This window comes from Grampus griseus (assembly GCF_964374135.1).
Source record: "Grampus griseus genome assembly, chromosome: 20".
NCBI lineage: Eukaryota > Metazoa > Chordata > Mammalia > Artiodactyla > Delphinidae > Grampus > Grampus griseus.
Genome location: NC_139014.1, coordinates 39,310,530 through 39,336,086, shown reverse-complemented (window position 1 = coordinate 39,336,086; position 25,557 = coordinate 39,310,530). Strand labels below are relative to the sequence as shown.

Here is a 25,557-nt window from a genome sequence, read left to right as displayed (position 1 = left end):
TGCTCCGCAGCGGGAGAGGCCACAACTGTGAGAGGCCCGCGTACCTCAAAAAAAAAAAAAACTAGACACACAAAATCGTGCTGCACATAGTACACAGAGGTAAAATCACTGCAAACACTCACCGCAAGTGCATCAAACAGATGAAAGGGAGCAAAAATGGGCATCACTTGGCTCACAAGGGACACGATATCTCTGTTGGAGAAAAAGAGTCAGTGACCCAAAACTCACAGTTAAGTGTGGCACTAATCACCTGCTGGCTGGACAAACCTGCCAGAGTGACCAGCCAGTCAACTCAGTCCACATACTACTTTCCTACTTGATAAAATGAGGACACGATGAAACCTCACTAACTTCAACGTCACCAGTTAGAATTTAGGTCGAAAGGGACGTGGGCTAGGCTGCCACAACAGAGCGTAATTCTTAAAGTTTTGTTGATGAGTAAAAAATGTGAGGGTTGGTTACAGATGAATTGGTTTGCAGGGCAGAAATAGACACAGATGTAGAGGACAAACGTATGGACACCAAGGGGGCAAAGTGGCGGGAGGGGGGTTGCTGTGATGAATTGCGAGACTGGGATTGACATATATACACTAATACGTATAAAGTAGATAACTAATAAGAACCTGCTGTATAAACAATAAGTAAAATTCAAAAAAAAAGTGAGGGTTGGGAAGAAAAAGCAGGTTTCAGCCTGTGAAGGGTAATCTTCCCCTGTGGCTGGGAGTCTTCCTCAGAAATGCAGCTGGAGGCCAGTGTTCAAGGCAGAGAAAACATCTGCCCTCCTCAGGGATGCCGTGAGCTCTGGTGGCTGTGCTGGAAGGTCTGTCTGGCGAGGGCCTCGCGTGGGGCTTGGGGGCCCTGGAGAACGACTCAGCAGAGTGGCGGTGACCGCAGGCCTACACCATGGGGCCAGTGTGCATGCAAAACACAACAGACGGCGATGCTCCCCCCAGAGCTCTGGCCTCCCTCCCCTCAGCCTGCGGGGAAGACTGTTAGCCAGCAGGTGCCACCAACTCAGGCAGAGCCCACAGGCAACCCTCTCACCAGAGCAGCGACCTCCTCCACAGAGCAGACCCAGGATGGCAGCGTCGGCTAACCCTGCACTGTCTCTACTAGTCAAAGTGACGGTGTGGTCCTTCCTTCACAAGTATAAACATTAAACCAACATGCACCAAACACGGAAGAAAATCAACAGCGCAAAAAAAAAGATCAAAATGAGTAGGCAGAAGAGCTGACGCAAAAGGAAACAGAAAGAACGCAAAGAGAGAAACTTTTAAAAATTATAATTCCTGTTCTTAGAAATATTCATAAACAGTAGGCATTTAAGGAAAAAGAGCAGTTGGGAAAAGTAACTGGAAATGAAAAATAGGAACACTAAAATACCACATTCCACTTAAAGTCTGGACAATGAAAGGGACATGGCTAGAGACTAAATTTTAATGGTAAATCTGAGGAAATATCCCCAAACACAGGTAACCACAGAAAAGACACATGCCAAATTAATCCATAAATACTATCATTTATCTCAATTTCCTAGAGCTAAAGAAAAATCCACTGCTTGAGACTGAAAGCCTACAAAGTGCCAGGCAGAATAAAAGATTCACCTGCACCTAAGCACGGCCAAGGACAAAAAGAATATCTGAAAGGGGCTTTCCTGGTGGCACAGTGGTTGAGAGTCCACCTGCCACTGCAGGGGACACGGGTTCGAGCCCTGGTCCAGGAAGCCCGCACATGCTGCGGAGCAACTGGGCCCGTGCACCACAACTACTGAGCCCACGTGCCACAACTACTGAAGCCCGTGTGCCTAGAGCCCATGCTCCGCAACAAGAGAAGCCACCACAATGCAAAGCCCATGCACCGCAATGAAGAGTAGCCCCCACTTGCCACAGCTAGAAGAAGCCTGCGTGCAGCAACGAAGACCCAACGCAGCCAAAAATAAATTTATAGAAGAAAAAAAGAATATCTGAAAGATTTCCAGAAAAATAAAATTTCTGGGACTGACGGAGAGAGGCAGGCCCGTTGTCTTAACCCCTCCGGGCTGAAGTGCCTTCCCAGGCAGCGCCCGCTGAGTAATTGAAGGAGACATAAACTTGTAAGAAACTCTTCTTTGGGAATTCCCTGGGGGTCCAGTAGTTAGGACCTGGTGCTTTTCACTGCTGTGGCCCAGGTTCAATCGCTGGTTGGGGAACTAAGATCTGCAAGCTGTGTGGCCAAAAAAAAAAAAAAAGAAGAAGAAAGGAAAAAAAAAAACCTCTGTTGGGCCACTGGCTGACTACGGAGATAGCAGGCACCACACATGACAAGGAACACAGTCTCTGTAAAAACTGGTTTTAGAAAAGTCACCAGACGAATGGGAGAACTGCAGACCAACAATGACAGAAAGCAAGAACAGCACTGCCTCCCTCAGGAGAGCCTGGTTTCCAGAGTTATCACAGTACGATATTAAAAACGTCCAGTTCTTAACAAAAATTGACAAAGCATATGGAGAAACGGGGAAGCAGGGAAAAGGAGATCATCACCGCTGGCAAATACTGTCAGAGCTGACTTTTTCAGAACCGTGGAAATTAACCAAAGGCTTGCAGTCACTTGGGGAGCCCATATTCAAGAAAAGTGGCTGAATCTTGGTAATGATAGCTCTGTGGTGTCATCCCCTGCTCCCAGCTCAGCAGTAACCTTAAAGTAACAGCCCACACATACTGCCAAGGCTGGAGGAGGAAGAGTGGGTCGAACTCTTTAAGTTTCATTCCCAAATTATAGTTACTAATTCACAAAAGGCCACCTGTCTGGTGGCGCCTTAGAAGACCCCCCAAAAGGCTGTCTTTATTTCATCAGGTTCCAACTGCCCAGTGCTAAAGTTGACCTTCAGGAGATTGTCTGTCAAAAATATTTATAGGCGGGACTTCCCTGGTGGCGCAGCAGTTAAGAATCCTCCTGCCAATGCAGGGGACACGGGTTCGAGCCCTGGTCTGGGAAGATCCCACGTGCCGCGGTGCAGCCAAGCCCGTGTGCCACAACTACTGAGCCTGCGCTCTAGAGCCTGCGAGCCACAACTACGAAGCCTGCATGCCTAGAGCCCGTGCTCCGCAACAAGAGAAGCCACTGCAATGAGAAGCCCACACACCACAACAAAGACCCAATGTAGCCAAAAATAAATAAATTTATCTATTTTTTTTAAAAAAAATTTACAGGCAAATGTTCTAGTTGCTGCTTCCTGAGGCAGTGGAGACAGGGCAAACAACACACTAACCAAGCAGCTTGGTAGGAAAGGCTGGGGATGAGGGGTTGTATCAGGGCTCGCTCTGGAAGCACTGACATGTTACTGGGGATCTAGAAGGCCACACGCACGCCTAGGGCTGCACAGAGGCTCAAGAAACACCAGGAAGGGCCTAAGCTCTCACCTGGGGCTGAACTTGAGACTCTGCATGGACAGGAAGTGAAAGTTAAGGCCAAGCTGTAAACTGCCTGGCTGGGTGTTGAAGGTGAACCTGACGCACGTAGAGAGCCCATCAGCCAAGACTGGGAGATGTTTGGGATGCAGACTGTCTGGTCATTAGCTGACCTCTAAGCTAATGCAGCAGAGACTTCAGTGGCCACGCTCAACGAAGAATACAGACCTTTACCGAAATAGTTCTTAGAAGTCACTAAGCAAACAAGAGCATTGACAACAAGAACCCAGGGGACGGGGTGAATATGACTTCCAGAATTGCCACATTATAATATTTTAAAATGTCTAGGTTTCACATAGAGAGCAGACATGTGGTGGCCGTGGGGGAGGGGTGGAGTGGGAGTGTGGGGTTCGCAGAGGCAAACTATATAGGACGGATAAAAAACAAGGTCCTGCTGTAGAGCACAGGGACCTATAGTCAAATTTTGTAATAACCTATAAGGGAAAAGAATCTGAAAAAGAATATATTTATATATGTATAACTGAATCATTTTGCTGTACAGCAGCAATTAACACAACATTGTAAATCAATTAGACTTCCACTAAAAAAACCCAAATCTAGTTTTCAAAAAAAATTATGAGTCATGTAAAGAAACAACAAAGTGTGGTCCATATACAGGGTGAAAAAGGGAATAAATAAAAATTGTCTCTGAGGAAGCACAGACTTTGGACTCGCTAAAATAGACTTTTAAGTCATCTATTTCAAATATATTCAGAGTTAAGGAAAACCATGTTTAAAGAACTAAAGGCAAGTATGAGAATGGTGCCTCACCAAATAGATACTATCAATAAAGAGACAGAAATTATAAAAAATAAAGACCGTGGAGTTGAAAAACCCAAAAAATAAAATGAGAAATTCACTAGAGGGCCTCAGCAGTAGACTTGAGCTGGCAGAAGGAAGAATCAGTGAACCTTAAGGTAAGCAAATTGAGATTATTTAGACTAAGGAACAGAAAGAAGAAGGAATGAAGACCTGTTGGAACACCATCAATTATAACAGCACACATAATGGGAGTGCCAGAGGTGAGAGAGAAGACAGGAAAAATACTTGAAGGAAGAATGGCTGAAAACTTCCCAAATTTGATAAAAGACATGAATCCAAGAGACTCAACAAACTCCAAACAGGATAAACTCAAGGGAGAGACAAGTCATTTGCTGGGAGTGATGGCTGAAGGTGGTACAGTGGGGTCAGTGGTTTGAGGAGCGTGGAGAAGGTTTAATATGGACTGCAGTGATGGACAGTGAGATGGCCAAAGAAAAGCAAGATGGACTTACTTTTGATGCTGAGGGTCTAACTGTGGCCATAAGTTTGTAGTGGAACCAACACGCCCTCTTCCGTGACTTTTCCAAAAGTGATGCGCTACTGACACACACAGTGTGCACCTGGGTTCCTCCAGGCTGGGGTTCTGCCACACAGGAGGGATTCAGGAATTCCGCAGACAATGAGCCATGGCACCTACGCTACATAAGGGAAGGTGTAAAGGCAGGAATGTCATGATGGACTGAGAAAGAGTGCAGGACCAGAGGAGCCCACAGACTGGAGAGCCCAAGCAGCTGAGGAATCCTCTTAGTAGACATGGCTGTTGGAAGCGTTGGAGGTGTGGACTGGAGCTGGAACAGTTAACGTAATGACAGAGCCCCAAGCATGACCACGGGAGAGAGTGCCTGCAGAGAGCAGAGGTTACTGGGCTGAGCACTGGGGCACTGGACGGCTCATCCATGTGGATACTGAGTTCAGCCGGGATGCTGCTAGGGTCTGGGGGGTGAGAACACTATAGTGAAGATGCCAGAGCTTTAGGCAAAGGAGGAGGAAATGGAGATATACAAGCATGTATCACGTGTACAGATGCCAGAAGGTGAAAAGGATAGGAAATACTGTCACTGACAGAATTAGGAACCCAAAATGTCAAGATGAGTCAAAAAATAAGAAAATAGAGACTTCCGGGAAGATGGCGGAAGAGTAAGACGCGGAGATCACCTTCCTCTCCACAGATACACCAGAAATACATCTACGCGTGGAACAACTCCTACGGAGCACCTACTGAACGCTGGCAGAAGACCTCAGACCTCCCAAAAGGCAAGGAACCCCCCACGTACCTGGTTAGGGCAAAAGAAAAAACTAAACAGAGACAAAAGGATAGGGACGGGTCCTGCACCAGCGGAAGAGAGCTGTGAAGGAGGAAAAGTGTCCACACACTAGGAAGCCCCTTCGCGGGTGGAGACTTCGGGAGGCGGAGTGGGGGAGCTTGGGAGCCACGGAGGAGAGCACAGCAACAGGGGTGCGGAGGGCAAAGCGGACAGATTCCAGCGCAGAGGATCGGGCCGACCGGCACTCACCAGCCGAGAGGCTTGTCTGCTTGCCCGCCGGGGCGGGCGGGTCTGGGAGCTGAGGCTCCGGCTTTTGTCGGAGCGCCTGGAGAGGACTGGGGTTGGCGGCGTGAACACAGCCTGCAGGGCGTTGGTGCGCCGCGGCTGGCCGGGAGAGAGTCCGGGGAGGGGTCTGGACCTGCCGAAGAGGCAAGAGACTTTTACGTCCCTCTTTGTTTCCTGGTGCACGAGGAGAGGGGATTAAGAACGCTGCTTGAGAGAGCTCCAGGGACGGGCGCGAGCCACGGCTAAGAGTGCGGAGCCCAGAGACGGACATGGGACGCTGAGGCCGCTGCTGCCGCCGCCAGGAGGCCTGTGTGCGAACACAGGTCACTAGCCACACGCCCTTCCGGGGAGCCTGTGCAGCCCGCCACTGCCAAGGTCCCGGGATCCAGGGACGGCTCCCCCGGGAGAGCGCACGGCGCGCCTCAGGCTGCAGCGTCACGCCGGCCTCTGCCGCTGCAGGCCCGCCCCGCACTCCGTGACCCTCCCTACCCCCGGCCTGGGTGAGCCAGAGCCTCCGAATCAGCGGCTCCTTTAACCCCGTCCTGTCTGAGCAAAGAACAGACGCCCTCCGGCGACCTACACGCACAGGCGGGGCCAAATCCAAAGCTGAGCCCCTGGGAACTGTGAGAACAAAGAAGAGAAAGGGAAATCTCTCCCAGCAGCCTCAGAAGCAGCGGATTAAAGCTCTACAATCAACTTGATATACCCTGCATCTGTGGAATACCTGAATAGACAAGGAATCATCCCAAATGAAGGAGCCCTGTGGATGAAAGGCTCTTGGTGCTGCAGCCAGGACTCAGTGCTGTGCCTCTGAGGTGGGAGAGCCAACTTCAGGACACTGGTCCACAAGAGGCCTCCCAGCTGCACATAATATCAAACAGCAAAAATCTCCGAGAGATCTCCATCTCAACGCCAGCACCCAGCTTCACTCAACGACCAGCAAGCTACAGTGCTGGACATCCTATGCCAAACAACTAGCAAGACAGGAACACAACCCCACCCATTAGCAGAGAGGCTGCCCAAAATCATAATAAGTCTACAGACACCCCAAAACACACCACCAGACGTGGACCTGCCCACCAGAAAGACAAGATCCAGCCTCATACACCAGAACACAGGCACTAGTACCCTCCACCAGGAAGCCTACACAACCCACTGAACCAACCTTAGCCACTGGGGACAGACACAAAAAACAACAGGAACTACGAACCTTCAGCCTGCAAAAAAAAAAAAGGAGACCCCAAACACAGTAAGATAAGCAAAATGAAAAGACAGAAAAACACACAGCAGATGAAGGAGCAAGATAAAAACCCACCAGACCTAACAAATGAAGAGGAAATAGGCAGTCTACCTGAAAAAGAATTCAGAATAATGATAGTAAGGTTGATCCGAAATCTTGGAGATAGAATGGACAATAGAATGGACAAATTGCAAGAATCAGTTAACAAGGACCTAGAAGAACTAAAGATGAAACAAGCAACGATGAACAACACAATAAATGAAATTAAAAGTACTCTAGATGGGATCAATAGCAGAATAACTGAGGCAGAAGAACGGATAAGTGACCTGGAAGATAAAATAGTGGAAATAACTACTGCAGAGCAGAATAAAGAAAAAAGAATGAAGAGAACTGAGGACAGTCTCAGAGACCTCTGGGACAACATTAAACGCACCAACATTCGAATTATAGGGGTTCCAGAAGAAGAAGAGAAAAAGAAAGGGACTGAGAAAATATTTGAAGAGATTATAGTTGAAAACTTCCCTAATATGGGAAAGGAAATAGTTAATCAAGTCCAGGAAGCACAGAGAGTCCCATACAGGATAAATCCAAGGAGAAATACACCAAGACACATATTAATCAAACTGTCAAAAATTAAATACAAAGAAAACATATTAAAAGCAGCAAGGGAAAAACAACAAATAACACACAAGGGAATCCCCATAAGGTTAACAGCTGATCTTTCAGCAGAAACTCTGCAAGCCAGAAGGGAGTGGCAGGACATATTGAAAGTGTTGAAGGAGAAAAACCTGCAACCAAGATTACTCTACCCAGCAAGGATCTCATTCAGATTTGATGGAGAAATTAAAACCTTTACAGACAAGCAAAAGTTGAGAGAGTTCAGCACCACCAAACCAGCTCTACAACAAATGCTAAAGGAACTTCTCTAGGCAAGAAACACAAAAGAAGGAAAGGACCTACAATAACGAACCCAAAACAATTAAGAAAATGGGAATAGGAACACACATATCGATAATTACCTTAAATGTAAATGGACTAAATGCTCCCACCAAAAGACACAGATTGGCTGAATGGATACAAAAACAAGACCCTTACATATGCTGTCTACAAGAGACCCACTTCAGACCTAGAGACACATACAGACTGAAAGTAAGGGGATGGAAAAAGGTATTTCATGCAAATGGAAACCAAAAGAAAGCTGGAGTAGCAATTCTCATATCAGACAAAATAGACTTTAAAACAAAGACTATTAGAAGAGACAAAGAAGGACACTACATAATGATCAAGGGATCGATCCAAGAGGAAGATATAACAATTGTAAATATTTATGCACCCAACATAGGTGCACCTCAATACATAAGGCAAATACTGACAACCATAAAAGGGGAAATCGACAGTAACACATTCATAGTAGGGGACTTTAACACCCCACTTTCACCAATGGACAGATCATCCAAAATGAAAATAAATAAGGAAACACAAGCTTTAAATGATACATTAAATGAGATGGAGTTAATTGATATTTATAGGACATTCCATCCAAAAACAACAGAATACACATTTTTCTCAAGTGCTCATGGAACATTCTCCAGGATAGATCATATCTTGGGTCACAAATCAAGCCTTGGTAAATTTAAGAAAATTGAAATTGTATCAAGTATCTTTTCTGACCACAACGCCATGAGACTAGATATCAATTACAGTAAAAGATCTGTAAAAAATACAAACACATGGAGGCTAAACAATACACTACTTAATAATGAAGTGATCACTGAAGAAATCAAAGAGGAAATCAAAAAATACCTAGAGACAAATGACAATGGAGACACAATGACCCAAAACCCGTGGGATGCAGCAAAAGCAGTTCTAAGGGGGAAGTTTATAGCAATACAAGCCCACCTTAAGAAGCAGGAAACATCTCGAATAAACAACCTAACCTTGCACCTCAAGCAATTAGAGAAAGAAGAACAAAAAAACCCCAAAGCTAGCAGAAGGAAAGAAATCATAAAAATCAGATCAGAAATAAATGAAAAAGAAATGAAGGAAACAATAGCAAAGATCAATAAAACTAAAAGCTGGTTCTTTGAGAAGATAAACAAAATAGATAAACCACTAGCCAGACTCATCAAGAAAAAAAGGGAGAAGACTCAAATCAATAGAATTAGAAATGAAAAAGGAGAGGTAACAACTGACACTGCAGAAATAAAAGAGATCATGAGAGATTACTACAAGCAACTCTATGCCAATAAAATGGACAATCTGGAAGAAATGGACAAATTCTTAGAAATGCACAACCTGCCAAGACTGAATCAGGAAGAAATAGAAAATATGAACAGACCAATCACAAGCACTGAAATTGAAACTGTGATTAAAAATCTTCCAACAAAGAAAAGCCCAGGACCAGATGGCTTCACAGGCGAATTCTATCAAACATTTAGAGAAGAGCTAACACCTATCCTTCTCAAACTCTTCCAAAATATAGCAGAGGGAGGAACACTCCCAAACTCCTTCTACGAGGCCACCATCACCTTGATACCAAAACCAGACAAGGATGTCACAAAGAAAGAAAACTACAGGCCAATATCACTGATGAACATAGATGCAAAAATCCTCAACAAAATACTAGCAAACAGAATCCAACAGCACATTAAACGGATCATACACCATGATCAAGTGGGGTTTATTCCAGGAATGCAAGGATTCTTCAATATACGCAAATCTATCAATGTGATAAACCATATTAACAAACTGAAGGAGAAAAACCATATGATCATCTCAATAGATGCAGAGAAAGCTTTTGACAAAATTCAACACCCATTTATGATAAAAACCCTGCAGAAAGTAGGCATAGAGGGAACTTTCCTCAACATAATGAAGGCCATATATGACAAGCCCACAGCAAACATCATCCTCAATGGTGAAAAACTGAAAGCATTTCCACTAAGATCAGGAACAAGACAAGGTTGCCCACTCTCACCACTCTTATTCAACATAGTTTTGGAAGTTTTAGCCACAGCAATCAGAGAAGAAAAGGAAATAAAAGGAATCCAAATCGGAAAAGAAGAAGTAAAGCTGTCACTGTTTGCAGATGACATGATCCTATACATAGAGAACCCTAAACATGCTACCAGAAAACTACTAGAGCTAATCAATGAATTTGGTAAAGTGGCAGGATACAAAATTAATGCACAGAAATCTCTGGCATTCCTATATACTAATGATGAAAAATCTGAAAGTGAAATCAAGAAAACACTCCCATTTACCATTGCAACAAAAAGAATAAAATATCTAGGAATAAACCTACCTAAGGAGACAAAAGATCTGTATGCAGAAAATTATAAGACACTGATGAAAGAAATTAAAGATGATACAAATAGATGGAGAGATATACCATGTTCTTGGATTGGAAGAATCAACATTGTGAAAATGACTCTACTACCGAAAGCAATCTATAGATTCAATGCAATCCCTATCAAACTACCACTGGCATTTTTCACAGAACTAGAACAAAAAATTTTGCAATTTGTATGGAAACACAAAAGACCCCGAATAGCCAAAGCAATCTTGAGAACGAAAGAAGGAACTGGAGGAATCAGGCTCCCAGACTTCAGACTATACTACAAAGCTACAGTTATCAAGACGGTATGGTACTGGCACAAAAACAGAAAGATAGATCAATGGAACAGGATAGAAAGCCCAGAGATAAACCCACGCACATATGGTCACCTTATCTTTGACAAAGGAGGCAGAAATGTACAGTGGAGAAAGGACAGCCTATTCAATAAGTGGTGCTGGGAAAACTGGACAGCTACATGTAAAAGTATGAAATTAGATCACTCCCTAACACCATACACAAAAATAAGCTCAAAATGGATTAAAGACCTAAATGTGAGGCCAGAAACTATCAAACTCTTAGAGGAAAACATAGGCAGAACACTCTATGACATAAATCACAGCAAGGTCCTTTTTGACCCACCTCCTAGAGAAATGGAAATAAAAACAAGAGTAAACAAATGGGACCTAATGAAACTTAAAAGCTTTTGCGCAGCAAAGGAAACCATAAAGAAGACCAAAAGACAACCCTCAGAATGGGAGAAAATATTTGCAAATGAAGCAACTGACAAAGGATTGATCTCCAAAATTTATAAGCAGCTCATGCAGCTTAATAACAAAAAAACAAACAACCCAATCCAAAAATGGGCAGAAGACCTACATAGACATTTCTCCAAAGAAGATATACAGAGTGCCAACAAACACATGAAAGAATGCTCAACATCACTAATCATGAGAGAAATGCAAATCAAAACTACAATGAGATATCATCTCACACCAGTCAGAATGGCCATCATCAAAAAATCTAGAAACAATAAATGCTGGAGAGGGTGTGGAGAAAAGGGAACCCTCTTACACTGTTGGTGGGAATGTAAATTGATACAGCCACTGTGGAGAACAGTATGGAGGTTCCTTAAAAAGCTACAAATAGAACTACCATATGACCCAGCAATCCCACTACTGGGCATATACCCTGAGAAAACCATAATTCAAAAAGAGTCATGTACCAAAATGTTCATTGCAGCTCTATTTACAATAGCCCAGAGGTGGAAACAACCTAAGTGTCCATCATCGGATGAATGGATAAAGAAGATGTGGCACATATATACAATGGAATATTACTCAGCCATAAAAAGAGACGAAATTGAGCTATTTGTAATGAGGTGGATAGACCTAGAGTCTGTCATACAGAGTGAAGTAAGTCAGAACGAGAGAGACAAATACCGTATGCTAACACATATATATGGAATCTAAGAAAAAAAAATGTCATGAAAAACCTAGGGGTGAAACAGGAATAAAGACACAGACTTACTAGAGAATGGACTTGAGGCTATGGGGAGGGGGAAGGGTAAACGGTGACAAAGCGATAAAGAGGCATGGACATATATACACTACCAAACGTAAGGTAGATAGCTAGTGGGAAGCAGCCGCATAGCACAGGGAGATCAGCTCGGTGCTTTGTGACCGCCTGGAGGGGTGGGATAGGGAGGGTGGGAGGGAGGGAGACGCAAGCGGGAAGAGATATGGGAACATATGTATATATATAACTGATTCATTTTGTTGTGAAGCTGAAACTAACATACCATTGTAAAGCAATTATACTCCAATAAAGATGTTAAAAAAAAAAAGAAATCTGTTTAACATGGAAATTGAGATAACTTCTAACCAAATCTTCAGTTAGAAGTAATTATATCAAAGTAATGGTACACTAAAAGTTACATATCAAAAGAAGGATCTATTATAATTCTATAAATGTCTTCAAAGTAATGAATATGCACAATTAAAATCATATGTGTGGATTGATATCAGTATTTGTAGTATCTGTATATGTAAAAAGATGTCTTTAATATGAGAGATATACAATTTCATTAAAGAGATGAAAATCAAAAAAATAAATAAATAAAAAATAAGAAAATAAAGATTGATGGGTACAAAAGTAGGATCTGCATTTGGGTCCAAGAAGATAACCACAGGAGTGCAGAATGTGGACGCTAGGGCAGCTCAGGGGCGCACTGGCAACCAGCTCCACAGACACAGTGTCGTACAGCCACCAAAAACCTAATGCTTCACCAGAAGTCCATCAGGTAGAATGAGGTACAGGGGACACAGTTCTGCTCTAAATGGAGCTAAGAGCACTGCCTTCAGGTTTGTATGAATTCCAAAGTGGAGACTCAAAATCACATTCCATGGGAAATGTCTGAAGGAATTTCAGATGGTTACCATGGAGAAGAGAGCATGAGAGATGCCTTCAAATATCTGCAGGCTGTTAACTCAGAAATGGATTTAGATTCCTCCAAGCACAAGAACCAGAATAAGTGGGTGAAAATTACAGGTACATTTCACCTCAAAATAAGGAAGGTGTCCTGGGACTTACCTGGTGGCCCAGTGGTTAAGAAACCACCTGCCAATGCAGGAGACACGGGTTCAAGCCCTGGTCTGGGAAGATCCCACATGCTGTGGAGCAACTAAGCCCGTGCGCCACAACTACTGAGCCCACACTCTAGAGCCCATAAGTTGCAACTACTGAGCCCGCGAGCCACAACTACTGAAGCCTGCGCACCTAGAGCCCATGCTCCACAACAAGAGAAGCCACTGCAATGAGAAGCCCATGCACTGCAACAAAGAGTAGCCCCAGCTCACCACAACTAGAAAACGCCCGCGCACAGTAACAAAGACCCAACACAGCCAAAAATAAATAAATAATTAATTTTAAAAAAAAAAGGAAGGTGTCCTGAGAATCAAAGCTGCCTTCAGAGGTAGCAAGATCCTCACCCACTGAGGTTATGAAAGTGTAAGTTGGACAACCTGGCAAGGATGTTTTGGAGGAATCCTGATGTAAGATGAGTGATTACATCAAATAGCCTTTTAGATCTCTTTAATTCTAAGATCTTACCAAATTTAGAAAGATTTGCCATTATTCAGGTTTTTTTCCTGTCCCCTCTCCTCTCTGTTTTGAGAACCCTAGTTACAGCCTTTTTAGGCCAATCACAGCTCACTGATATTCATCTTTTTCCAGTCTTTTTTCTCACCACATTTCATTTAGGATATGTATTATTGCTCTATCTTCAAGTTCACTAATCTTTTCTTCTTCACTATTCTAATCTGCTGTTACTCTCATCCAATATATTTTCATTTCAGACATTTTCTTTCAGCTCTATAAGTTCAATTTGTTTTTTAAAAAATCTTTGATGTCTTACTTTAGCATGCTCACGTTTTCCTCTATCTTCTTGAAAATACAAAACATAGTTATTAAAACTTTTAATATCCCTGTGTACTAATTCTATCATATGTTTCATTTCTGGGTTGGTTTCAACTGATTGATGTTTCTATGGATTTTAATTTCTTGCTCCTTTGTCTACCTGGTAATTTTTAATTAGATGCAGACATCGTGAATTTTAGTTTGTCGAATACTGCATGTTCTTGTAATAATTGAAGTACTCTTGAGCTCTAATACAGTTAAATTTCTTGGAAACAATTTGATCCTTTCCAAGTCTACTTTTAAGCTTTGTTAGGTGGGACCAGAGCAGGCTTCATTCTAGGGCTAATTTTCCTTCTCCTGAGGCAAGGACCTTCTGAGAACTCCACCAGCCATCCCATGCATTACAAGGTTTTGTTCATTCCACGTGGTGGGAACACAAACTCTTCCCGACCCTTTATGAGCTTCAAGGATTGTTCTGCCTGCTCCTTTCAGGTGTTCCTTCCCGTCCCTCACCCCACCTTCCCTGGCCTCAGGTGGGACCCTTACACGCACAATTGGCTCAGCGGTCGGCTGAAGACTTGAGGGAGAGCTTCCATAGATCTCCAAAGCGCTCTCTGGGCGCCCTCCAGGTGCTCTTCCTGCTCTGGGACTCTGCCTGGGAACTCGCCACAGAGCCTCCCCACTCCCAACTCCATTTCCCCAACCCAAGGAGATGGGGGGGGGCTTTCCCAGGGCCCCTGTCTGCACTTTGTCCTGGAAACTCCCTCACGGTAAGCTGGGGCAATCACGGGGTTCTCCTCAGGGATTTATCTGGGCTGCCTGTGGTCCAATGTCTGAATGCCATTTTTAAAAACACAGATTTTGTCCAGTTTTTTAGTTGGTTTAACGCAGGATCGTAAATCTAGTTCCTGTACCTCCATCTGACCACCTCCCTAGCCCTAAGATTTTACAATATATTTAAGCACTGGTCTAAAACCAGTGGGGTTGGGTCAAACTAGAAGAGCACACTTAAAAGTAATAAAACCGAATTTCTCCATAAGCATAATCTGAGGCAACTGGTGCAAATTACTGAAGCTTCTTCATAAGGATTTGGTTTATTCAAGACACTTTATTGCATCTAAATAATTACACAAACACATCATTACAGAAAATGCAGTAAAATTCTACCTAAGGTTGGGTCAGTGGTTTATGCAAACACTGCCCAGATGATTCAGGTGTGCTGGCTGCCAGCGTGCCCTGGACGGGGAGGTGCCTTTCTGGGGATGAGGTTTTTTTCCATGTGCTTTTTCTGTGTATCTCTGAGCAAAAACACACCGAGCACAAGAGAAAGCCCACTTGCATTTGATAAATGAACTGGGTATTGGAGGGGTGGAGGGGGTTTCCATGGGCTTCCTTCATTCAAACCTCTTCAGATTCACTCCCAGCTGCACTACAGATTTTCCTATGGAGTAAAATGCTACTCAGAGTCAGAAAAGTATAGTGAAGAAAGAAAGCATAAAACTAAAAATGTTCTCCTAGAAGATGGTACATACTTGTCACTGGTGAATGCATAGGCTACCACATCCTTTAAAGCAGCAAGTAAGATACCGGTTACAAGTGCGCAAACACCTGGAAAATACAGAAGAAACAGCAGGAAATGAAAGTGCTCCCGAGTGTGATAAATCCTCGTACCGACTTCTCAGGAGATATTTGTCTCAATGACTTAAGAAATGCAATAATTTAAAGTGTTTCTTCTTACTGTCTAGGAAAAGAGCACCTAAGGTCAGATGATTCTAACTTCTTTTTCTAAGGGAGACTCACAGAAAAGATGTTCAATAAGATGACAGCATCATCAGAATCTTCTCTAACTGCTCAGATTCCAGAACATTCAAACTGCCTAAGGGTCAGTGATCCAGGAACCTGGAGAGCTGGGCACACAGATTCTGGTCAGAAATAAGTCTGCATGGGCTTCCCTGGTGGCGCAGTGGTTGAGAGTCCGCCTGCCGATGCAGGGGACACGGGTTTGTGCCCTGGTCCTGGAAGATCCCACATGCCACGGAGCGGCTGGGCCCGTGGGCCATGGCCGCTGAGCCTGCGCATCCGGAGCCTGTGCTCCGCAGCGGGAGAGGCCACAACGGTGAGAGGCCCGCGTACCGCAAAAAAAAGAAAGAAAAAAAGAAAGAAAGAAGCCTGCACATGACAACAACTGCCTTTGAAATGATTCCTGTTAGTACCACGTGGAGGAGTATTTAGCTGGTGCCTAATAACAGAAAGTCATATTTAGGAGCTTCATTTAACGGAGTAAACAGGAGTCAGCATGAAGAAGAAAGATTGCAGCTGCGTTTGCACACGTAAGTCAATTCCCAGAGAAACTATGATATATATTTCTCAACTTCGATACAGCTGCGGCCAGCGAGCAGCAGTGCCACACTCACCTGCACACAGGAGGGCGGTGGCACAGGAGTGTCGTGCCTGCTGGGCATCCCCTGCCCCCAGGGCACTGCCCACCCGGACGCTGGCTGCCACGCCAAGGCCTAGAGGCACCTAGAAATGAATGATCGCAAAATCACGAGGAGGGGTCAGAGGGTCTGAAAATCAGAGTATCAGTGCACTGGAGTCTACCTGCGCGGAAACCAAGGACAGAGTCAGAGCCCCAGGTTCTAGACCCAGTTCCAGTACGTCCTTGCCGTGTGACTGGAAACAAGTGGCTTGGCCTCGCCCACTGTTACAGATGTGTAACAGCCGCCCTGACCGCTGCCCCCATCAGAGGCATCAGAGTAGAACCTCTTAAAGATGCTGGATTTGAGGGCAAAGCACCTCCCTTATTAACTAAACATATACTATCAAGAGTCAATTCAACTTTGCTACATTCTACAAGACTTAATGAACTATAAATATATAAATCATTCGTAAAAATGAAATGAATCACGTGAGAAAAGCACTTAGAACGAAGCCTGGCACACTGTGGGAATTCCACAAAAGCTGATGAAATCTGCCTCCACCATCCGTTATGTGTCCAACATTCCTACGTCTAATTACCCATTAAATCCAACTATGGCCCTTCACAGTAGATGCCCAAACTTTATCTGAAGCTATGTGCTTGCCTGCTCCTTCAACAGACCATTATTCAACTTGCAGGGGCATGGCGGTTGTTCTCCTGTGACGACAGTGCTGCCCTCGGGGGCTGTTTGTGAAACACGGGTTGTGTAGTAACCCGATTTTAGTTCTCAGATCTGCTTTTAATAATTTGTACGTCAGCTTTAACTTCTATTCCTACTAGAAGCAGCCTCCTCCTGAGAGCCGTCTAATTTGTTGCTGTTTGAGAACCAGCCTAAGTGAAGTTGAAAAAAAATATGTATTAAAAATTGTTAAGTTGGGCTTCCCTGGTGGCGCAGTGGTTGAGAGCCCGCCTGCCGATGCAGGGGACACGGGTTCGTGCCCCGGTCTGGGAAGATCCCACATGCCGCGGAGCGGCTGGGCCCGTGAGCTATGGGCGCTGAGCCTGCGGCGTCCGGAGCCTGTGCTCCGCAATGGGAGAGGCCACAGCAGTGAGAGGCCCACGTACCGCAAAAAAAAAAAAAAAAAAAAAAAAATTGTTAAGTTTAAGAACTTGAAAAACAATGGACCTGACTATATAAAAATTTACAAGACTTGTGGGCTCAAAATATACATATTGGCTTCAGCTCCAGATGAATGGCCAGCTCACATGCTTAACCCCCTTCCTTCCCCAAATGCCACTAAAATGTCAGTAAAGATGCTTAACAGAGAAGAAACTCATTAACAGCTCTGAGACTAAGTGAGCTGATGAGCTTCTGGAAGAGGGAAAGGACAACAGGAAGCCAAAGTCCAGATGAGAAAGAGGAAAAGGCTACATCCCACTCGTTCTTCCCACAAGGGCCCCAGGAGGCAATGATGAGCAGTCCTGTGGACTCATGACAGGGTCACAGACAGCACAGCACGGCCAGACCCCACTGCTGACCGGTCCTCCCTCTCAGACTCACTGCACAGCGACTGGTGGTGTGAGTGCCTCAGAGCCAAGCCCTTCTCGTCTTGGGGGATGGGAGGTGGGGTGGGGCAGTGGGGGAGGTCAGGACTGCTGCTCCCTGCTCCCCATGCATAAACCCCTTAGGTGAAGATGTCATGTGACAGATCCCACCTCTGTACTGATCCTTCCCATGCAGGGGAGAGGTCTGCTGGAGAAAAATCCACAAACAACAGGTCAGGAAAGCCACGTCAGCCATTTAGTTAATAAATCAATGCATTTTCCTTTTCTTGCCTAATTGCACAGGCTCGAATCTCCAATAAAATGTTCATTATAATTGTTGAATATTAAGATTCGTGTCTTACTTCAGTTATCTAATGGTCTCTGTCTCTCATCAAACGTCTGAATATGGCATCCCCGCCAGTCTCTATCCTCTCCCTGGGGAATTCCTACTAGATAGAAGATATATAATGGGTCTACATCTTTCACATGTTCCAGTTCTACTTTTTCTCACTTGTATTTACTGTGCCAAAATACACGCAACGTGAAATTTACCATGTTAGCCATTTCTTCCCTTCTTATTTCGGTAATTACTATGTGGTGTATTTTTTTTAACCGTTAATAACCATTTTAAAGTACGCACTTCAGTGGTATTAAAATACTTCCGTAATGCTGTGCAACCATCACCACCATCATCTCCAGAACTCTTTTCATCTCTTAAAGCTGAAACCCTGTGCCCATTAAACAATAAATCCTCACTCCCCCCTCCCCCAGACGCTGGCAACCACCCTTCTACTCTGTCTCTATTGACTAGTCTAAGCACCACATATGAGTGGACTTGTCCAGTATTTGTCTTTTTACGTATGGCTTATTTCATTTAGCATAAGGTCCTCAAGGTTCATCCACACTGTTCCATGTGTCAGAATCTCCTTCCTTTTTTTAAAATAATGATAACCCCATTGTATGTATATATCACATTTTGTTTAACCATTCATCTGTGGAAGGACACTGAGGCTGCTTCCACCTTTTGGCTCTTGTGAATAAGGCTGCTGTGAACATGAGTGTGAAAACATCTCTTTGAGATCCTCCTTTCAACTCTTTTGGGTATACATCCAAAAGTGGAATTGCTGGGTCATATGGTGATTCTATTTTTAATTTTTTAGGAACTACCATTTTTCTATTTTCCCATGGCAGCTGCATCATTTTACATTCCAACTGACACTGCATAAGGGTTCCAATATTTCTACACCCTCGCCAACACTTATTTTCTGTTTCTTTTTTTTTTCTTTTTTTCTCAAGAGTAGCCATTCTAATGGGTGTGAGGAGGTATCTCACTGTAGTTTTCATTTGCATTTCCTAATGATCGGTGATACTGAGCATCTTTTCATGTGCTTATTGGCCATTTGTATATCTTCCTTGGAGATAACACCCGTTCAAGTCCTTTGCTCATTTTAACAACAGGATGTTTTGTTTTTTGTTATTGAGTTTTAAGAGTTGTCTATATATTCTGATTAGTAATCTTTATCACATAGGTGATCTGCAAATATTTTCTCCCATTCTGTGGGTTGCCTTTTTACTCTGTTGATACTGTCTTTTGATGCACAAAATTATAAAATTTTTATAAAGTCCAATTGTCTATTTTTCTTTTGTTGCCTGTGCCTTTGCTGTCATATCCAAGAAGTCATTGCCAAATCCAATGTTGTGAAGCTTCTGACTTATGTATATACTTCTAAGAGTTTTATTGTTTTAAGTCTTAGATCCACTTTGAGTTGATCTTTGCACATGGTGTTAGGTAAGGTCCAACTTCATTCTTTTGCATGTGGATATCCAGTTTTCCCAGGAACAGTTGTTTTTGTCAAAAATCACTTCACAGTATATGTGAGGGTTTACTTCTGGGCTCTCTCTTCTATTTCATTGGTCTGCATATCTAATTCCGTCTATTTATATGCCTTTGTTTTATTATGGGAATTTCCACAGATCTATCTTCAAGTTCATTATTTGATTTTTCAGTTTTAACTAATCTATGAAGTATTAAATTTCTGTGGCTATATTTTCATTTTTTTTAAATCCTACTTGGTTGTTTTCCAAATATTCTTTGGGTATCAATTTCTTCTTTTATGTTGAATGATTCTGAACATACGACTTTTCTATTCTCTGATGATTATACCATCATCTCAAACTCCAAACTCTAACTTTCCTGTATCTGTTAACTCTTGCTCTCGGTGGATTATTTCTCTGTATTTTATCATTTTTATTTTAAGTTCACCACTAAGGGGACTTGTTTTTTTTCCATAAAAATAATGAGCACTTATTGCTTCACAGTCTCTAACAAAGGGAAGCCTGGGACAAGAAACAGAAACTAGAATGGTGGTTGCCAGAGGCTGAGGGCAGGAGGAATGGGAATTATTCAATGGGCAGAGTTTCAGTTTTGCAAGAGGAATAAGTTCTGGAGATTGGTTGTACAACAATCAAAATATGCTTAACACTACTGAATTAGGCAGTTAAAATGGTAGTTAGGATGGTAGACTTCACGTTATGTGTATTTTACCACAATTAAAAATAAAAATTAAAATTGAAGCCTGTGATAGAACAGGTAGAAAAACAGAAGATATGAACATAACGTAGAATTGGTAGCTGGCTTCGGTTTACTGCAAACCTATAAACAAGCTCCACGGGACTTCCCTGGTGGCCCAGTGGTTAAGAATCCACCTTCCGACGCAGGGGACTTGGGTTTGATCCCTGGTTGGGAACTAAGATCCCAAATGGTGCAGGGCAACTAAGCCTGCTTGCCGCAACTACAGAGCCCACATGCTCTGGAGCCTGCATGCCACAACTAGAGAGCCCACGTGCTGCAACTACTGAGCCTGCACGCTCTAGAGCCTGCACACCACAACGAGAAGCCCATGTGCTGCAATGCAGAGCCCACATGCTGCAATTAAGACCTAACAGCCAAATAAATAAATAAATAAAAATATTAAAAACAAACAAACAGGGCTTCCCTGGTGGCGCAATGGTTGAGAGTCCGCCTGCCGATGCAGGGGACACGGGTTCGTGCCCCGGTCCGGGAAGATCCCATATGCCGCGGAGCAGCTGGGCCCGTGAGCCATGGCCACTGAGCCTGCGTGTCCGGAGCCTGTGCTCCGCGACGGGAGAGGCCACAACAGTGAGAGGCCCGCGTACTGCAAAAGAACAAACAAACAAACAAAAAACAAACAAAAAACCCAAACAAACTCCAGGGCCACCATTTAAAAATAGAAGCAAGGACTTCCCTGGTGGCACAGTGGTTAAGAATCCCGAGCCCTGGTCCGGGAAGATCCCACATGCCACGGAACAACTAAGCCCGTGCGCCACAACTACTGAAGCCGGCGCACCTAGAGCCCATGCTCCGCAACAAGAGAAGCCACTGCAATGAGAAGCCCACACACCAAAATGAAGACCCAATGCAGCCAAAGATAAATTACTTTTTTTAAAAAACAGAAGCAAAACCAAATCGTGGCTTGATGGAATCCTTCCCCCATCAACAGCCAATCCTCTAGACAGAACTGACTCCCAGCAGCCTCTGCTTCCTCACCCTGAGAAGGTCGGTGCCCACATCTGCCTCCTGCTTTTCATCACTCCAGAACGTCTCCGATGACCCTAAATCCAAGGGACCCTTCCCACCCTCTCCCTGGCTCTTCCACGACCTGTTCTCGGGGTCGCCCCCCTTCCACACCTGCCTGGGCCTGGCTCTTGGTGGGGGTCTCCTTCTGCTGCTGACTCCTGTGTCTTGGGGTTTGCCCTTAGACACCCTCCCGGCTCACTCCTACACGACCACATCAATCCCCCACTAAGTCCTTCTTTCACTTTTAAGACTAAAAAAACATATGTAAACAGAAACAAAAATGGCCCCTCATCCTACTGCCCAGGTGGCATCTGTTTTTCAAAACCAAGGAACAAAGGGCCTATATGTGCAGAACTGGAATATTCAGAAAGCCTCAGAAGGTAAAAGGCCTGACGCCACGCAGCTGTTCAAGCCCGAAACCCTGGAGGCATTTGTGGTTCTTCCCGTGCGTTGCCAAGCCTCCCACATCCAAACCCTGGTCCTGTCACTTACGCTCTGCCCAAGGGCATCACTAACTCAGCCTCTCTGCCCCTTCTCCACCACCAGCCGCCTTCCACTTGCTCCCCTCGACGATTCCAACAGCCTCCTTCCCGCCTCCCATCCCACACCTGTCCTCCAAGCCAGCTTCTACACAGCGGCAAGAAGCTTCTCTCCTCGCTAACCCCTCAGCCGGGCTCGTATCAGGTCCCTGAACATGCAAGGGCTCTCGTGCATCCCTGCATCTCAGGGCCTGTGGTCAGCCCTGACTGTGGGCTTCCCGGGCTGGCACCTTCTCACCCTTCAAGTCTCCGCTTACACAGCAACTCAGGAGGACCGTTCCTCAACGCCTATCTAAAAAGGTGTCTGTCTCTGTCTTCATACAGCTTAGACTTATTTTGTTGTTTGCTTCTTCTATGGTGCATGTTATATGTCTGTATCATGCTCTTATTCATCTCTTTGCTTGCTTATCTCCACGCCAGCCCACCAGCCACAAGAGACAGGGACTGTCTGCACCTTATGCCCCACCATATCCCAGCACCAAGTTATTTGCAGTAAACTCCGTTATTTCCAATAAACATGCCAGGCATTCTGCTAAGTATTTTATATAAGCTTTGTCTTAATTTTCACCTGCCAGGTAGGTATTTTTTCCCACTGTGTATATGGGGAAAGTTAAGCTCAGAAAGGTTACGTAAGGAGCCCAGCATCACACAGCTGGGAAGCAGCACGGCCAGGACCCACACCCAGCAGTGTGTCTGGCTCCAAAATCCACACTTGCTTCTCCAGCTGCGCTCCCCCCTCGTACCGTCTAACTCTCTGAGTGGACAGCACGGCATCGCCTTACCATGTAGGCCACAGAAGCCAGTACGTAAATGACGGCCTGGGCTCCAAGCTCTGTCACGCTCATCAATCCTGAAATGTTCAAACAGTGGAGTAAAGTGAACATTTTCCTTATGAAACTAGAACCTAATGTAATTTCAGAGAAGCCAAGGTTGCCCCCAGAAGCGTAATCCAATGGCAGAATTCACTGTCTGTGCCAAGGAGAAGCCCATTCAGGAAGCATCCAGGAACTGCAGCAGCTAAGATGGGACACAGGCTCATTCCAGAAACCCCCACTTCACCAGGGAACAAAACACGGGGCTTAAGTAGAAAACCAGGCGGTGTCCGGGGGTGCAGGTCATCCTTCAGGGAGACGGGGGACCACAGTATGGAGGGAAGGACAGAGGGCAGTGGAACTCCATGAGAAGTGATGGCACTATGAACACATTCCAGTGTCCACAGAAACTTTCAGATCAAGTATATTACTCTCTGTCTCTGCTGTTTCCTCTGTTCCTCCACTAGCAGTGGATGGCTAAGGTGAATGCCCGTGACCAAAACTGTTCTGGGTCGGAAAGAAACAGAGCGAGGCTACAACACAGCAAAATCCGTCACTCTGTGAACGCCCAGCAACAGTCGGCCGAGCCACACAGTGGCCAGCGTCCTGAGACCTAGACTCGGGCTTTGTTCTGCTCCGTGGCCTTGGCAGGTTGCTCCATGACCTTAGCAATCGTCCCTTTCAAAGCTACAAAATGAAAGGCAGTGGGGTAGCACGAAGCCCCACCCAGCCTGAATAGTGTGCTTATGGTCGCATGGGCAGTGAGACCTGTACGGAGATCTTCCACGAGGGCCTGATAAGACCAAGAGGAAGGAGAAGCAAACTTGGGTCTCCTGAAAAGCTCTGTAGACGTGATTAACCAGGCTGGTGACAGGTTTCTACCGAAGTGCTGACCAACCTGCAAGGAAGGTTCCGACTTCAAAGGTCCACCACTCAATGCACACCATGAACATGCTGGGGATGGCCAGCTGGATGAAGGAGCCCCACTCCTGGAAACAGTCCCTGGTCCAACCTGGAGGACAGGAAAGAACACAGCATTTACTCTTCCACAGTCTGACACCAACAGTTCTCTCTCACACGCGTGCCCGCACCAGAAGCTCAGAGACTGGGAGGAGCCGGTGTTCACCGGAAAAACAATGTACTTTAAAGAGGTCAACAAGCCCAGAGTTTGAGATGGTGGGAACAAGGCTGACAAAATGTAGTGAAACTGAAGTCTGTATACGCCCTGTGACCCACACGTTTCACTCCCGTTACACACAGCAGAGAAACGTGTGCAGAGTCCCTTAAGAAACCACATAGGTATCCCTGTGGCCAGTGTGCTTGTGGGATGATGGGGGCATCAAGGATACAATCACTGGGGAGCTAGAAGAGTAAAATATGATGGATGGGCACTATAGGGGAAAGCGGAACGCTGGGCGTACACGTGGCAGAACGATTAGATGAACTCCACTGTGCTCACAAGCAACTGAAGTAAAACTGGATAAACTGAACTACATCAAAATTGAAAATGTCTGGGCGTTAAAGGACACAATCAACAGAGTGAAAGGGCAACACACGGGAGAAGATACTAGTAAATATTCCATCTGAAAAGGATACCTGGATATCATAATATCCAGAGTATAGAAAGAATTCCTACAGTTCAGCAGCAACAATTAAAAAGTGGGCAAAGGCTGGTGGTGCAGTGGTTAAGAATCTGCCTGCCAATGCAGGGGACATGGGTTCGAGCCCTGGTCTGGGAAGTTCGCACATGCCGCAGAGCAACTAAGCCCATGTGCCATAACTACTGAGCCTGCGCTCTAGAGCCCACGAGCCACAACTACTGAGCCCGTGTACCACAACTACTGAGCCTGTGCTCTAGAGCCCACGAGCCACAACTACTGAGCCTGTGCACTTAGAGCCCACGCTCCGCAACAAGAGAAACCACCACAATGAGAAGCCCACGCACCACAACAAAGAGTAGCCCCCGCTCTCCGCAACTAGAGACAGCCCACGCACAGCAACGAAGACCCAACACAGCCATAAAATAAATAAATTAAAAAACAAACAAAAAAACAAAACAAAAAAAAAAAATGGGCAAAGGACTTGAGCAGACATTTCTCCAAAGAGGATACACAAATAGCCAACTGGCACATTTTTTAAAAACGCTCAACATCGCTGATCACTAGGAAAATGCAAATCAAAAAAACACAATAAGATATCATCTCACACCCATCAGGCGGCTGCTTTAAAACAACACACAAATAGAAAATAACAAGTGTTGGTGAGGATGTGGATAAACTGGAAGCCTTGTGCACTGTTGGTGGGAATGTAAAATGATGCAGCCGCTATGGGAAAACAGTATGGTGGTTCCTCAAAAAATTAAAAACAGAACTACCACACGGTCCAGCAAAATCATTTCTGGATATGTATATGTATAAAAGAATTGAAAGCAGGATCTCAAAGAGATATTTGTATACCCACGTTCATAGCAGTATTATTCACAACAGCCAAAAGGTAGAAGCAACCCAAACGTCCACTCACAGATGAATGAATAAGCCAAATGTGGTCTATACATACAATGGAATATTATCCAAACTTAATAAAGGAAGGAAATTCTGACATATGCTACAGAATGGATGAACCTCGAGGTCATTACGCTAACACATAAGACAAAGGCACAGAAGACACATACTGTATAATTTTACTTATGTGAGATATCAAGAGTAGTCAAACTCACAGAATCAGAAAGGAAGACAGTGGTTGCCAGGAGCTGGGGGAAGGGAGCATGGAGAATTGTTAAATGGATACTGACATATGGGGAGAAATTGACAATAATACAATAGTAGTAGTAACACC

At 44.7% G+C, this 25,557-nt stretch overlaps 1 protein-coding gene across 1 annotated transcript in view; it reads right to left on the bottom strand.

Annotated features, from left to right (window-relative positions):
- Positions 1-25,557, bottom strand: part of SLC47A1 (solute carrier family 47 member 1) — a gene marked incomplete at its 5' end in the record, with an annotated part of 56,890 nt that overhangs the window by 12,480 nt on the left and 18,853 nt on the right. The window contains 5 exons of the mRNA XM_082679443.1: positions 123-192; positions 15,342-15,417; positions 16,224-16,332; positions 22,693-22,760; positions 23,621-23,734. Of these exons, the coding sequence (XP_082535569.1) occupies positions 123-192; positions 15,342-15,417; positions 16,224-16,332; positions 22,693-22,760; positions 23,621-23,734 (437 nt within the window). The remainder of the gene's footprint in view (positions 1-122; positions 193-15,341; positions 15,418-16,223; positions 16,333-22,692; positions 22,761-23,620; positions 23,735-25,557) is intronic.